General features: G+C 37.6%; 2 protein-coding genes across 2 annotated transcripts in view; one reads left to right on the top strand and one right to left on the bottom strand.

The window, feature by feature from the left end:
* The window catches only part of LOC106106327 (homeobox protein Hox-A1-like), a 25164-nt gene extending 17814 nt beyond the window's left edge, over window positions 1–7350 (top strand). Inside the window, exon 2 of the mRNA XM_013286901.1 lies at window positions 5534–7350. Coding sequence (XP_013142355.1) covers window positions 5534–5934 — 401 coding nt within the window. The 3' untranslated portion in view covers window positions 5935–7350. The remainder of the gene's footprint in view (window positions 1–5533) is intronic.
* Window positions 7351–8109: 759 nt separating this feature from the next.
* LOC106106348 (saccharopine dehydrogenase-like oxidoreductase) overlaps window positions 8110–14044 on the bottom strand; it is an 11655-nt gene continuing 5720 nt past the window's right edge. Inside the window, exons 3-9 of the mRNA XM_013286929.1 lie at window positions 13730–13917; window positions 13056–13185; window positions 12280–12394; window positions 11569–11655; window positions 9955–10333; window positions 9307–9398; window positions 8110–8584 (exon numbers count right to left, since the gene is read on the bottom strand). Coding sequence (XP_013142383.1) covers window positions 8491–8584; window positions 9307–9398; window positions 9955–10333; window positions 11569–11655; window positions 12280–12394; window positions 13056–13185; window positions 13730–13917 — 1085 coding nt within the window. The 3' untranslated portion in view covers window positions 8110–8490. The remainder of the gene's footprint in view (window positions 8585–9306; window positions 9399–9954; window positions 10334–11568; window positions 11656–12279; window positions 12395–13055; window positions 13186–13729; window positions 13918–14044) is intronic.

Genomic DNA, 14044 nt, shown 5'->3' with positions numbered 1-14044 from the left:
AAAAAAAAAAAAAAAAAAAAAACATACCGTCGAATTGAATACCTCCTTCTTTTGGGAAGTCGGTCAAAAATTTTCCAAAAAAGTATGGAGCTAAGAGTTTCCCAGCCACTTTTGTTTCCACTCCACAAATGGTCGACATATCGCTGATTGTCCCCTTTAATTCCACAAAGAAGGTAACTTTAATATTCAATTTTTTTCTATTAACATAAATACAAAAGGCAAGTGATACATCATACCTGTCCGCCGTCACTCGTAATTTCCTACCGATTCTGGTGCATATTCAAGTTTCACCTACGATACAATCGTTTCGCTGTCATCTCTTCACGCCAAATTGAAACGTTCAGCTGCTCTTGTATACATTTTATGTAACCGACACCCATTTTTCGGTAAAGAATTTAAGCAAACATGGCGGCGACACAAAAACGAACGCATCTGCTGCATTGTCCAATTTTCGACCAATGGCGTCGTCTCCCGCGCCCCTAGCTGTCACTCAATGACAGACATCCGAATTTACTGCATACTAGACTTCGCCATCAACTTCGCTTGACATTTAAATACTCATATTTGTTGGTATTTTAGTATCCTCAAAAACCTATTTTATCTAATGGTGTTCTTTAAAACCTAACAAAGTAAAACTATTACTAAACTTGATGACAATAAAGAGGTTATATTTTATTTTATTATTTAAACTTTTGTTGTTATACTGTGAATTAAAAATTAGTAAATATAACATGAGAAGTAAACACTGAACGTCATGTTAATAATAACTAAAAGACTGAGGACAAATCAATCTAGGCTTTGGACCATTAACTTAATAAATCAATATGAATTTTCAAAAAAACAGAAAACTCTTTTCAATGACAAACAGCTGTATCATCTGTATACATTGAAATTATCCCGCCATTCGTTAAGCGGGAACATCAATTTAGTTATCTGTGGTCATTGCGAGCTGTCAGTGGGGCGTTGACGTACGAGTAGCAGCCAGCGGCCACTCGCACTCGTACTCGCAGACAATATCACTTGATTGAATTATACAAAATTGTAAACGGACTGTTGTGTTGGCTGGTAAACGGTCAAAGACATTTATGGATCGCCACCCGCATCGAATATAAAAGGGTTAAAAGTTGTAAATGGCGTAATTTCAACCATTAATTGCCTTATTAAAAGGGCTTACGACGTTGTTTATCTAAAAATGCAATAATAGTTCGTTTATTATTTACTATTGAGTGTTGTAAATACAGCGGGCACATTATAACTTCTGTTTTATGAGTTAGGTTATAGTCGTTGATTTTATTAGCTTATAAGTCTAATAGATATCCGTAATGTAAACTTTTTATTATAACGTGCACATATCGTAAAAAATATCATTAGATTCCTTTAATCTAAAGTACTCTTTTATAGGAATTTTTTTTATTGATAACGTGAAAAACATAACTTATAACTGGTAATAAACAAAACCCGCTCGGCCATTTCAAAATAAAAAATCAACATCTCGCTTACGCAAGCGAGTGGAACCTAACACCGCAGAGTCCGGGATAGAGATTGGTAAAAGCCGAAAACGCCAGTCGCTGCTCTGCAAACATTTGCGCCGGGTAATGGATTAGCCGTGTCGCGGCCTTCTACTGTTACAGCCGGCGCGGCACAAACACTGCGCCAACTGCGCCAACTGCGTCACAACTGACTCAACTTTGAAATTCCATAAACACTGTTATATTGCGCAATAAACTTTAAAAGAAAAATATATCTGCACTTTTCCATATTAAAATAACGAAACAAACAAATATGTGTGCACGAATTAAGATTGTGTGTCCACAAATATTTGATTTGAACTCACAAAGTAACATACAATGTCCTCGCATTGCATCTTTTAAAGCTTTAAGTTAGGTTTAAAGCGGAAATACAAATGCCAGTTCACAATCACAATGCAATTAAACATGCCAATAAAATGTCAACGAGATCCTGAGAGATAAGACATGTTTGTCTCTAATATAAGACCCTCCTAAACCCCTCCCTTAACTTGATTATAGGACAAAAATGCTGCTAGCTACAACTACAGGCTCTGTTACTGGCATACAAGTTAACGTTCACACCTGGAACATGCTAGTGCCCGGTATGCAAGTATGCCAGCTACTGTCATGTGTATTCCCGGCCGGTAGGTATTGATGAAGCATAAGGCGAGACAGATATTAGTTTCATCTGTTTTAGCCTATTTTTAGTATTAAGCGGCAGAAGCCTGAGAAAATAGTTATGCAACGTCAACCTTAGTTTACTGAGGAGATAAACTATGCACACAACAGCTTCCGTGAACCTTGCTTATAATATTAATATATAATATACACAGGAAAAAACCTATGTTAGTCTTTACTTTTAAAATCATTCTTCAGTTCGGATTTACGTAATTCCCCACTGAAAAATAATCATATGAAAAATGTTTCGTTTTCAGACAGAATCATATTGTATAGACATCTATTTAAATATTACATTGTGCATTAGTAAAAATTATTATTCTTCACAATTTAACACAGTTCAAAAACATTTTTCTTAAAATTTTGTTCAAACAACGATATTACTACTGCTAACGTAATTTCTTAGAATACTGCTTTTAAAACATTCTGTATAGTTTTCTCAATTATTTCCTAATTCAGCTAATTATATTCAAACAACACGTGATGTTAACTCAAACAAAATCTAATGTTAAAAATATTAATAGCACTAATTCTGATTACTAAATGATTAAATCATTACTACATATATTTAATTAAATGAAGTATTAATCCAAAATTATTTACAATCAGTTCATATTTTCCGAATTTGACGCAATTAAACAAGGAAATGCCCGCCACGAAATGTTGTTAAAAACTATAAAGTTTGTCTATGGTATTACGTAAGGATAATATTGAATGTTGTCTGAACTCACTTATGGTTTTGATAATATTTGTTTTGTCAGTATTTATACAAATTACTGGTTAACAACAATCATAGAAATAACAAGAAATAGAGGTTATAATTAATGCTTCACTTTTAATTAGAAAGAAATGAAATTACATGTAGCTGACCATTCATTTGTCTGCAGCTATTAATAAAAGAGACTTAAAAAAATGTTATTCCATTTTTAAATTAAGTGCAAATATACTGGCCAGTTTTAAACGATCAAATAAAACGGTTCTATTTGGAGTCCGCGTTACAAGTCATCCCGCGTCAAACAAACGCGCATGTTCGCTTGCAGGCTTGTGCGTCTGTTTGTATTTACGCAAGCAGACCGGTACTGCCAGGTGCCTTCGCCGCCGTCGGTCGCAATAGTGTAAACATTTTAGCTGGAACACAAACAATATGTAAACGATACCGCCAAATTAAACACGCAAGTCGAAGTTTAACCCGTTCTCGTCCAAAACGGCTAAATTCCAAATAACAATATTTGCAAATACTAAAGTATTATCGCAATGGAGTTATAATGTTAACTTTTAACTACTTTTTATTAAAGTCTCTAAGCATAATAATTCTATTTAGTTTCACCATTTTGGTAGCAACGGTATCAAAGGAAATCTATACTTTGTGGTTTTTAAAGAATGAGCGCAGATTCTTAAGTCCACGAGTAGAATGGCTACTTTGATTTTCTAGAATGACCAGGAATATAAAAATTTTCGACACAATGCGGCAAAATGTTCATAATTCTAGCATAATAAAAGCGATTGAAACGCACTGGCCAAGATTCATACATACTTTGGCTTATCGTGATTTATTTTAACATAGACCAATTGCTTTGTTTATTTTGGTTTCTACGATTTACGGGGGTTTAGATGTAATATTGTGTGGACATATGTCGTGCCTTCAACACCATCCCCCGGCTCAATTAGCAGGACAGCCGGACATGACGCGGCGGCAAGGGTTGCCAGTTGCCAGCTACACTTTTATTGATAATTTGCAATATTTGTACACGATCCGATAGTTTTACAGCCTTTCGATATTAATTAGAACGACTAATAAATTTGAGGATTCTTTATTATTTATTTAATTTCTTACCATTTTCTATGGACATCGGAAGCCAAATCTGGTTGTCGTTTGTTTACCACATTTTTTTATAATAAAAGTGGGCAAACAAGCGGCGAGAACACCGAGGTGGTCAACGACGCCCAGACATCCGTAACACCAGAGGAACTACAGACGTGTTGGCCTTTGAGGAAATAACAGGCTCGCTCGCACATTCCTGTTTAAAATAATGAGTGTAGATCACAAGAAATTTCATTCATATATATGTTGTGGTTTCGCATTTAACAGTCCAATTATACAGTGAGAAAGTTTAATAGGACGTGGTCTCCGTATGGAGGTTGTCGTTGATTTCACATTGAGTTAATTTCAAAATAACAGAGTTATAATGACGTCATTTAACCCATTTACTATGCAAGTTTTTATAATTAGGTATAAATTGTAATAGAAATCAAATAATTTTGAAGCGAATGATTAGATTGGAAAGCTCTGATACCAGATAGCGATCTCTGGTAGCCGGATTTACGACGTCTCTTGTGTAAATTGATATCAGAATCTTATCAATTAATATTTTTCAATTCAAAATTAATATTTGTAATCCCTGATACAATGAGAAATCTTTGTTTTGTTTCCGATCGAACACTGATACAATAATCGCACCTATTGAACTATTTTCTTTTTTAACTTTTTAAATTGTATTTGGAAATCTGTATACATTTTGGCATAGCATTAGATACACAAGTTTTATGATTCATTTGAAATTCCTCTAAAAAAGCCACAGAAATATTAGATTTTCTTCAGAAATTATACCGTTGAAAATACAAACAGACATTTGAAACTTGACTGACAACTTTAAATAGCACAAACAGTCGCAGAGTTCAACAAATGGTCCAGTTGATAGCTGTCTCTGAGTACAATACCTGTTTACTTATCTCCCATAATAAACGTCAGAACTTCACGTGCGTGCGCTGGTCGGCGGGCGCGGCGGGCCGGCGGGCCGGCGGGCGCTGCGCCGCGGGGAGCCGCGCTATTGAAATATCTTTTATCTCTCTTTGTGCGCGCCACAAAAAATTGACACCTGTCACAAGTTGACATTAGACCGGCTCCCATGGACAGCGCAGTTTACGAAGATTATCCTCGCAATAAGGCTTTTGTGTAAACAGACCTGTTCCGGACAAACATTATATTATTCGGCACGTTAACCACAATGCGTCGAAAAAAAGTCGTACATTTTTGTGAACGTTTGCAGTTCCATTGATTTCACGGTGATCATCCTAAGAGGTTTATGAAAACACTTTCAAATGATTTTAATCTTAATCTAGTTACTATAACAAAACGGAAAAAGGAATCGAATAAACAGAGCTGGTAATCAATAGGGTAACCGTGTGTACCACAGAAGTGATCGAAATTAAATAAAAAATGTTGACATTAATGACATACGATTTAACAAGATTATAGTAATCCGTTTCACAAACACCTTCAACAACCACCAACGCAAATTGCTTTAAAAAGAAATATGTAAACTAAACCAAATCTCTCTTTCTTCCAGCTCCAAAGTTGATGATTCCACCGGCGGAGTTCACGAGTCAAGGCGTGTTGGGCAGTCCGCAAGACGGCATGAGGACTCCCACCGGCGGACAGATGCTGGCCAACCCCCTACTCAGCCTCAACAACACCGGCCGCACCAACTTCACCAACAAACAACTGACAGAACTCGAAAAAGAGTTCCACTTCAATAAATACCTCACAAGAGCAAGAAGGATAGAAATAGCGTCCGCCTTGCAGCTGAACGAAACCCAAGTCAAGATATGGTTTCAGAATAGACGGATGAAACAGAAGAAGAGAATCAAAGAGGGGCTGATCGTGGCCCCCGAGGCCGGCCCCGCGCCCGCGCAGACCCCCGCACATAACCCCCTCGGCTCCAGCGAAAACAGCCGAGAATCCAGTTAAAGTTAAATTTAAACTTAGTCATAAATAATTTAAAGACTCTTGATACAAATAACAAATAGTGGACTTCCTTCTTTCACTTCCTTTCGATGGTTTGAAGTGAAATTAAATACTGAGGGTCTATCACGAATAAGCTACAGTTGCGAGTACGTATTCGTAACGTCGATAAGTATATTTGTTAGTGTAGTTTACATCCGGTAGGGGCGCACAAATTTAATACTGTCGATGACGTTACGTACATTCTCACAAATTCGTGATAGGCCTCTGAGTAAGGAATGCAAACTTCAACACAGATTTCAAAATGTGTCAAAGTAATTTGTATATAATTGATTGATATAATTATTTATAGCTCAAATAATGATAAGTAATCCAAATAATTTGTTTTATAAGCAAACTGGTAACGAGGTTACTTAAGCGTTACATTGCAGCTACAAATTAAGTTACATTAAAAAGTGTTGCCTCACATAAGTAAAGAATTAATTGGCTTTTAATGAAAAATTGAAAGATTTTTCTTTTTAACGCCGCATTAATTCGCCGCGATACTTATAAAAATTAAACGAACGAACATTCTGACATGTAAACATTATTTTCGCGCCATTCTCATAGTTTCATTATTTTTCTGGTAAAGATTAAAAATAATCAACATATCACATATCAATTTACAACTTTGTAATGTCATTCTTAGCAGTTTTTTTCCATTATTTTTAATGCCTAATGACTATACTTTAAAGCGATGAGATTATATAACTAGCTATACTGTAGGAACTATAACTACTCGTATAATCAAAGCATGTGAAGCCGTGTGCTGAACGTTACTCGGTGTAGTGTTACAAGGTGTATCCGTATTCCTCTTGTTGCTCGCTAGTTTTACTGTAACACTACTTATTGACGCTGATGCCATGTTACATTATACCCCGTAACGTCGTCAAACACAGACCTACCTACGTCACTAGACGACTAGACTAGTGCTATAATACTTTCGTCTATATAATTTGCTAATCTAAAAAAATTCTGTTGTTGGGACATGTTTAGTTACTAGATTACTCAGTACTTGACTAAATTGCTAGAAAGATAGGCATTACGGTTTTACTGATTTTCTTGTAATTACCTTTATAAGTTAGGTTCTGTCAACCTTTGACTCTGCCGCAAACTTTATTTTATAGTTTGGGTTTCGTTTTGTTTTTTATTGAATAAGTTTGCGATATTGCTTTTTTTACGTATTTAATTTTGTACAATCTTTTATTTTGGACCAAAGCTGATTTTTGTTGTATTTATTGTGTGCCCGCGTGTTGTCCAGCAGTGGGCTGGGCGTGGGCACTGGCCACTGTGTACATATAGCTGGCGTGGTAAGCGAACGTGTGTACATTTTTTATCTTTAGGAAGTTTTACTTATTCAATAAATTAATTATCTATTTTCAATGGTGGTTTTATTAATTTTTTGTCGTTTTTAAACCGCGGTGAATTTCTCTGTCAAACTTTTCAAAAAAAAAGTGAAGATTGAAAATAATGTTAATTTCACATCTGAATGTGACAAACTCCTTTAAATAAAATTTACCAATGAAAAATTATAACAAAAAGCTAATGATAAACGTAGCTTATGATATTTCATGATAATGCATTTTTTTATTGGCAGAATAATTTTAGTCCATTATTTTTATGTTAAAAAAAATCAGTAGTAGTATAGTATATTTTCTCTTTAAAACATTAGGAAAATGTTGTATTATCTGTGGTTTAGATATTAGGATTAATTTATTTTTTCTATATCCGGGTATTCACAGAAATATAAAATATTTTCATCTTTGTTTTGTCAACCAGCGCCATCTAGTTTGCCAGTAAATAAGCGAAAATTATTTAGCTTGCATTATTTACCTAGATGGCGTTTGTTGTTTATTCTTGTTGACGAATTTGTGATAAATTAAAACTAGAAATAGTTGTATCATTTTATTAATTTACTTGTGTAGGCGAATAAAAATTTTGACTGCAGAAGTGCGAAATTGAAAAACCTATCGTTCGTCATTTAATTTGACGAACGCATGGCTTCTGTTGCGATCAAGCGCCATCTAGTAATCGGTAAGCGAAAACTACTTAGCTTATTTTTCTTTTGCTAGATGGCGCTTATTATTGTTGCTTGATAAAATAATTTTCGAGACAACGGATTAAATTAAACACAGGAAGTAGTGATATTATTTTATTATTAACTATTTCTGAACATGTTTTACATATGACAAAAAACATACAAACTGTTCTTTGGTGCTATAAATACTCGATTCTTTTAAAACATTACAAAACTAAACACAACATACACGGCTCACATCAGGGGACCGAGCACGAAAATTTGGTGAGAAAGTATTCGTTAACACATCAACATGTGTATGTTTTTTGGTGTTCCCCATAGTTTTATTACGCTCAAATGTTCGTGCTAGACAGACTCAGACTCTTATGTCTCTAATCTAAGTCACAAAAGTTTTTAACAAATGTAACTTTGACATATGTTTGTGTTTATCTGCAACTATATATTTTCTATGTTAAAATACATAATTATTAATGAGGTATATATGTTTATTTGTGTACAATTTCAAAACGTAGTCCGTTGTCGTGAAGCCGCTGTATGAGGTCGGTGTCGCGGAAGGCGACGCCGGTTGTCAACACGCCGCTAAACAATAAAAAAAAGCTAAATCACTAACTAAAAACGTATTACAATACTCCGTACCAATTAAAACAGAATTGAGAAATATTTGATTGTTATAGTACTAAAAAAAACAATATAAAGCCAGGATTCGAACCCAAAACCTGCAGATTACAAGTCTGATCGCTGAGTCACATTTAGTTAGAATTTATTTTGAAACATCATAAAAAAGATTTAGAAAAAAAGTTTTGTCGAGTGAGATTCGAACTCGGTATTTTCACAATTCTTTTGAATTTCATCTCTTAGCTACTAAATATGTTTAGTGTTAACATATCTATACTATTATAATAAAGTGTAAACACACACTTCTTTGTTGCCTAAGATGTCAGCAATTACACCATATTTTTGAATTATTCTTTTTTTAATAAAAAGCCTTACACTTACATCATGCTTTAGGCTATATATTTTTACGCCATTAAATTTAGGGGGTAAGTATTTTGGATAAAAACCCTAATGTGAGAAAGAGACCATAAGATGCTGCCAACATATTCATGAACCCACTTTGATAGTCCGGTATTTTAGTGCAAATGCCTTATATGAATGCAAAAATTTTAACGTATGTTTGTTACAGTTTGTAGCCTAAACTGCTGGACGGATTTCGATGAAATTTGGTATAGATGTAGAGGATAGTCTGGAGGAAGACATAGAGTACTTAGTTTTTGTGGGGGAAGCTATAAGGGTGTACTTACGGGGGAGGCATGCGCTGGGGGTGGTGCAGGGTGAGCGCGGCGTGCAGCAGCGCGACCACGGTGGCGCCGTAGCCGGGGTTGGTGCCGCGCACCTGACACACAACAAAGTTGCACTGTCTCGCAACATGTTTCGCGACATTATTGCGATATACCACGGAATAAACGTTAAATTTCATACGAAAGAAATACATTTATGAATTTTCAGTTTGTTTTATAAAAACTGTTACTATTAATTATACTTCATTTAAATCATGTTAATATTATAAATATTAAAAGTGCAGAGATCTTGATGAAATTTGACACAAATGTGGAATATAGTCTGAGCGACATAAGTAGCTTACTGAGTTTTAATACCACGCGGGTAATTTCGCTAAAAAACTAACAACGTGAATTAAAACATCTATTACTAGCTTTTACTCGCAACTTTGCTTAAAATTACAATAAAAAATGTAGCCTATGTTACAGATAAATTACCTTTCTTATGGTAAAAGGATTTTTAAAATCGACCCAGTAGATTTTACGTGAATCAAATACATCCAAAAATACAAATCTTTTCTCTTTATAGTAGTAGTGTTATTATGTGAGAAGTAACCATAAAAAGTTAGAATTCAACGATTTATGTATAAAACAGGGGATATGAAAAATTACCTTAGCGACCATCTTCTTATTCGGGGGTGCAGTTTCATCGGAGCCTTTCTCCCACCCCTCACCGTGCAGCTCCATTTGGAAGTGAGTATTGTCCATCACCTCCTCCTTCACATCATCAGTGACCGCGCCGAAGGTGAACAGCTTCGGGTGGCGTATCAGCCAGCGCCGCGTCAGCGCCGCCATGCTGAACCCCACCAGAATGAACCCCACGAAGAGCAGGGCGACGAGGCTCACGAGGTTGGGGAGCCGGACGTAGACCCTGAACTGGACGGGGCGCTTGCTGGTCCTGGTGTAGAGTTCCCGCTGGGTGCGGTATACTATGGAAGCGTCCGCGCCAGGGAAGGGGACGCACCATGCCCCATTCTTCCTGTGTATTGTCCTGTAAAGAGATACATGTTTCCACTAATCAATTTTATTATTTACTTTTGGTTTTCTCAATTGAGAAGCAAAAGGTTAGCGTGGTTTGGACATGTTATGCGACGAAATGATGAGGACATAAACCAGAAAGTGTTGAGATTGCATGTGGATGGCTACAAAGGAAGAGGAAGACCGAAGAAAGTATGGATGGATTGTGTGAAGGAAGATATGCTTAAGAAAGGAGTGGATTCAGATATGACGGCTGATAGAGATGTATGGAAGAGCAGCAATACTGTGCCGACCCTCCGTAAGGGATAAGGGCAAGTTGATGATGATGGTTATCTCAAAAAAAAATACGCTATGTTTAACAATATAAAAGTACAAGCAGTTAAAAATTGAGAGCGTCGATATCTCAAGAGTTTAAGCACTCGCCTTGTAATCTACAGATCCTGGGTTCGAATCCAATGTACTAATGTTATAAACGAAAAAGTTTAAATGGATGGATGTTTGTTAGTGTTTGTTGCGTAAACGGCTGAACGGATCTGGACCAAATTTGGTATAGATATAGAATATAGTCTGGAAGAACACACAAGTTTTTTTTTTGTTTTTTATTCCACGCGGACGGAGTCGCGGGTAAAAGCTAGTGTTACATAATTCACCCAACATTCTTACGAGGAAGGAAATCATCAAAATGTAATCTATCGGCGAAGAAATTGAAGATATGTGTGAAGTCAACCCGCAGTGAGCCAGCGTGGTTGACTATGTCCTAGTCACTTACTCACTTAGGGGTAACTTCTGAGCCCTTTGATAGGGATGTACAATGAGCTTTGTGTCGATTAGAGTATGGTACATGTGATGTGTGTGGAAGGGCTGTGTGTGGTAGGACAGTGTATGTGGTAGGGCAGTGTCTGTGGTAGGGCAGTGTCTGTGGTAGGGCAATGTGTGGTAGGGTAATGTTTGGTAGAGCCGTGTGTGGTAGGGCAGTGTCTGTGGTAGGGCAATGTGTGGAAGGGCAGTGTATGGTTGGGCAGTGTGTTGTAGGGTAATGTTTGGTAGAGCCGGGTGTGGTAGGGCAGTGTCTGTGGTAAGGCAATGTGTGGTAGGGTCATGTTTGGTAGAGCAGTGTGTGGTAGGGCTGTGTGTGGTAGGGCAGTGTGTGGAAGGGCAGTATGTGGTAGGGCAGTGTGTGGAAGGGGCAGTGTATGGTAGGGCAGTGTGTGTGGTAGGTCAATGTGTGGTAGAGCAATAGGGCAGTACCGTTTCCCGAGCGCGGGGAAGAAGTCGGGCAGTCGCGTGGGGTACAGCTGTTTGCGCAGCGCGGGCAGCTCGTTGCGGTGCGTCACGCTGCACACAATACATTGCTTTGAGCGCAAACCTTCCACTAAACTATCGCACAACTGTTCAGTCGCGCTTCGATTCCTATGACCTTATATGGAACGCAGATTACTCGATTTTTAGTTGTGCAACTAAACAGTTGAATTGGCTGCGACAATCGACAATCGCACAACAGTTGGGCGATAGTTTAGTCACAGGTGTGCACTCTAACTGACAACTATACCGCTATTGACATAAAACAGAAGTAGCAATGGATTACTTACATTGCTTCTAGAACACTCTATTCTTTCTACTTTGTTGCTGTTATTGACTGATACAAAACCATACAATCATTTTAAAGACATTTAGAGCCTGTCCCACTACTGGCTGATAGCGGCACAGATAGCTTAAAAATGACGTCACTATCATATGAGGGAACAAAATTCGATATTTTCATCACATACGAGTATATGCACTTCTAAGAACTTTTTGATTCACCCTCGTATTTTACACGTTCGAGTGTTATCAGACAATTTACAATTTGGTGGGACCCTTATATGCTAAACAAAGGGAAATGAGAAATTACAAAGATAGTATTTAAACAGTAAAGGCTTGTACACAGTCCGTGTATATCAGCCCTAATGTATATTTTACCCATAGACGATGGACTCCCACGTGCCGCGGTGCACGACGCCATGCCGGCGCGCCAGTGCACTGGCTTCGCCCGCCACGTGCGCGCTTATGTACGACTCCACGGAGTTCAAAGTACCTGACACACCTTTTATATAAGTAACTAGCTGTTACTCGCCACTTCGCCTGCGTGTATTTAAAAAAAATAGTAAAATAGCCTATGTTACTCGGTGATAACATAGTTTTTTAGTGGTGTAAGTATTTTATAATCTGTTCAGTACTTTTTGCGTTATTTTAGTACAAAGAAAAACACAAAGTTACAAATTATAACTTAACACGTAGGGTACAACTTAACTTTCTCGAAATGCATTTACATATTATGTTTATTATACAATAATGAGATATTGTTTATTCCACGCGGACGGAGTCTCGGGCGAAAGCTAGATAAAGCATAAAAATCTAGATAAGATTTGAATCACGGTGTTTGTTCGTTAGTCTACACCTGTTTGCAGAACACACCTTTGTTAAAATTAACATAGGACACGAAAAACAATATTCAATCATATTTTGGAACATCCTGTACTTTTGTGGATGTTGCTAAGCAGCTGAGTATATCCAAAACTGATTAACGAATCTGTCTGAACGGATAGTGTAGAAGAATACATAGGTCGCTTACTAAGATGTTTATTGTAATTTTGCGCGGACATAGTCGCAGGCAAAATCTAGTATCCTGTAAACTTTAAGAGCGTATCAATAGACACAGTGTAAACGTTAACATGAAACATGTTTTGAATGGTAACCTTCAAAGTTCTGCTCGAGGAAGACCACGCCGAGGTCATTAGGGATGCTGTCGAAGCCGCACGCGCTGATGACGTAGACGCCGGCCGCGCGCGCCGCCGCGTCGTACCGCAGCTGCATCGACTCTATGAACTGAACATTTCAGCACAGTTAAAGTATCACTAAGGGACAACCTTAGGGTAGATCTCTAACTAAAACTACGGCTATAGAGCCAGCGGCAGGACGGTGCATACACAAGGAAACTTTCTTTAAAGTTACTAAACTGTTTCGAACATTGAACCTTCGACATGAGCTTGAAATAGATATTTGGTCGATAATGACGACAAGTATGACATTAATTTACAAAATGTCACCAGAATAGATTTACTCCGCTGTCTTGAAAATCGCAGCGAATTTTCTTACGACGATGTTGAACAGATAGCTAGTAATGTGCGGTTCACACTTGTCCAGTACAGTTGGTCAGCAACTCTCAATATCTGGACTGAATTACAACTCTCATAACTTGAACACTAGGTGGGGTCAGTGAGTCTATATAGACTAGACTGGCAGGTGCAACTGTCCAACTGTACTGGCCGAGTGTAAACCGGGTATAATTGGTGATGGCGAGGAAAGAACGACAACGCTGCATACCTCTGTTACCATGTTGTGTTTCCTATCTCCCCCTTGTTTATAATACCTGTGGTTCCCCGCTAACATCAACGTAGTGTGATTTCGCCCGCACTGCAGCCGCGACCACGGGCTCGCCGTATAACCGATACGGACCGCAGCAGTTGACTAGCACTTTGGCACGTTGGCACATCGCGAACAGCGATTCTTCATCACCAACGTCCGCTATCAACACCGGGATAGATGATAGATCCTCGCCTGATAACAGACAATGTAGTTAGTGGAAATTTCCACTAGCTTGGCGCGCAACATACCGCGCACGTTCGTAATTAGTATGGAGAATGCCTTTTCCATTTCAATTTTTTTTTTTTTTTTATTTATTAGA

This window comes from Papilio polytes, unplaced genomic scaffold (genome assembly GCF_000836215.1).
Source record: "Papilio polytes unplaced genomic scaffold, Ppol_1.0 DF822289.1, whole genome shotgun sequence".
NCBI classification, from domain to species: domain Eukaryota; kingdom Metazoa; phylum Arthropoda; class Insecta; order Lepidoptera; family Papilionidae; genus Papilio; species Papilio polytes.
This window is presented reverse-complemented; position numbering and strand designations above follow the sequence as displayed.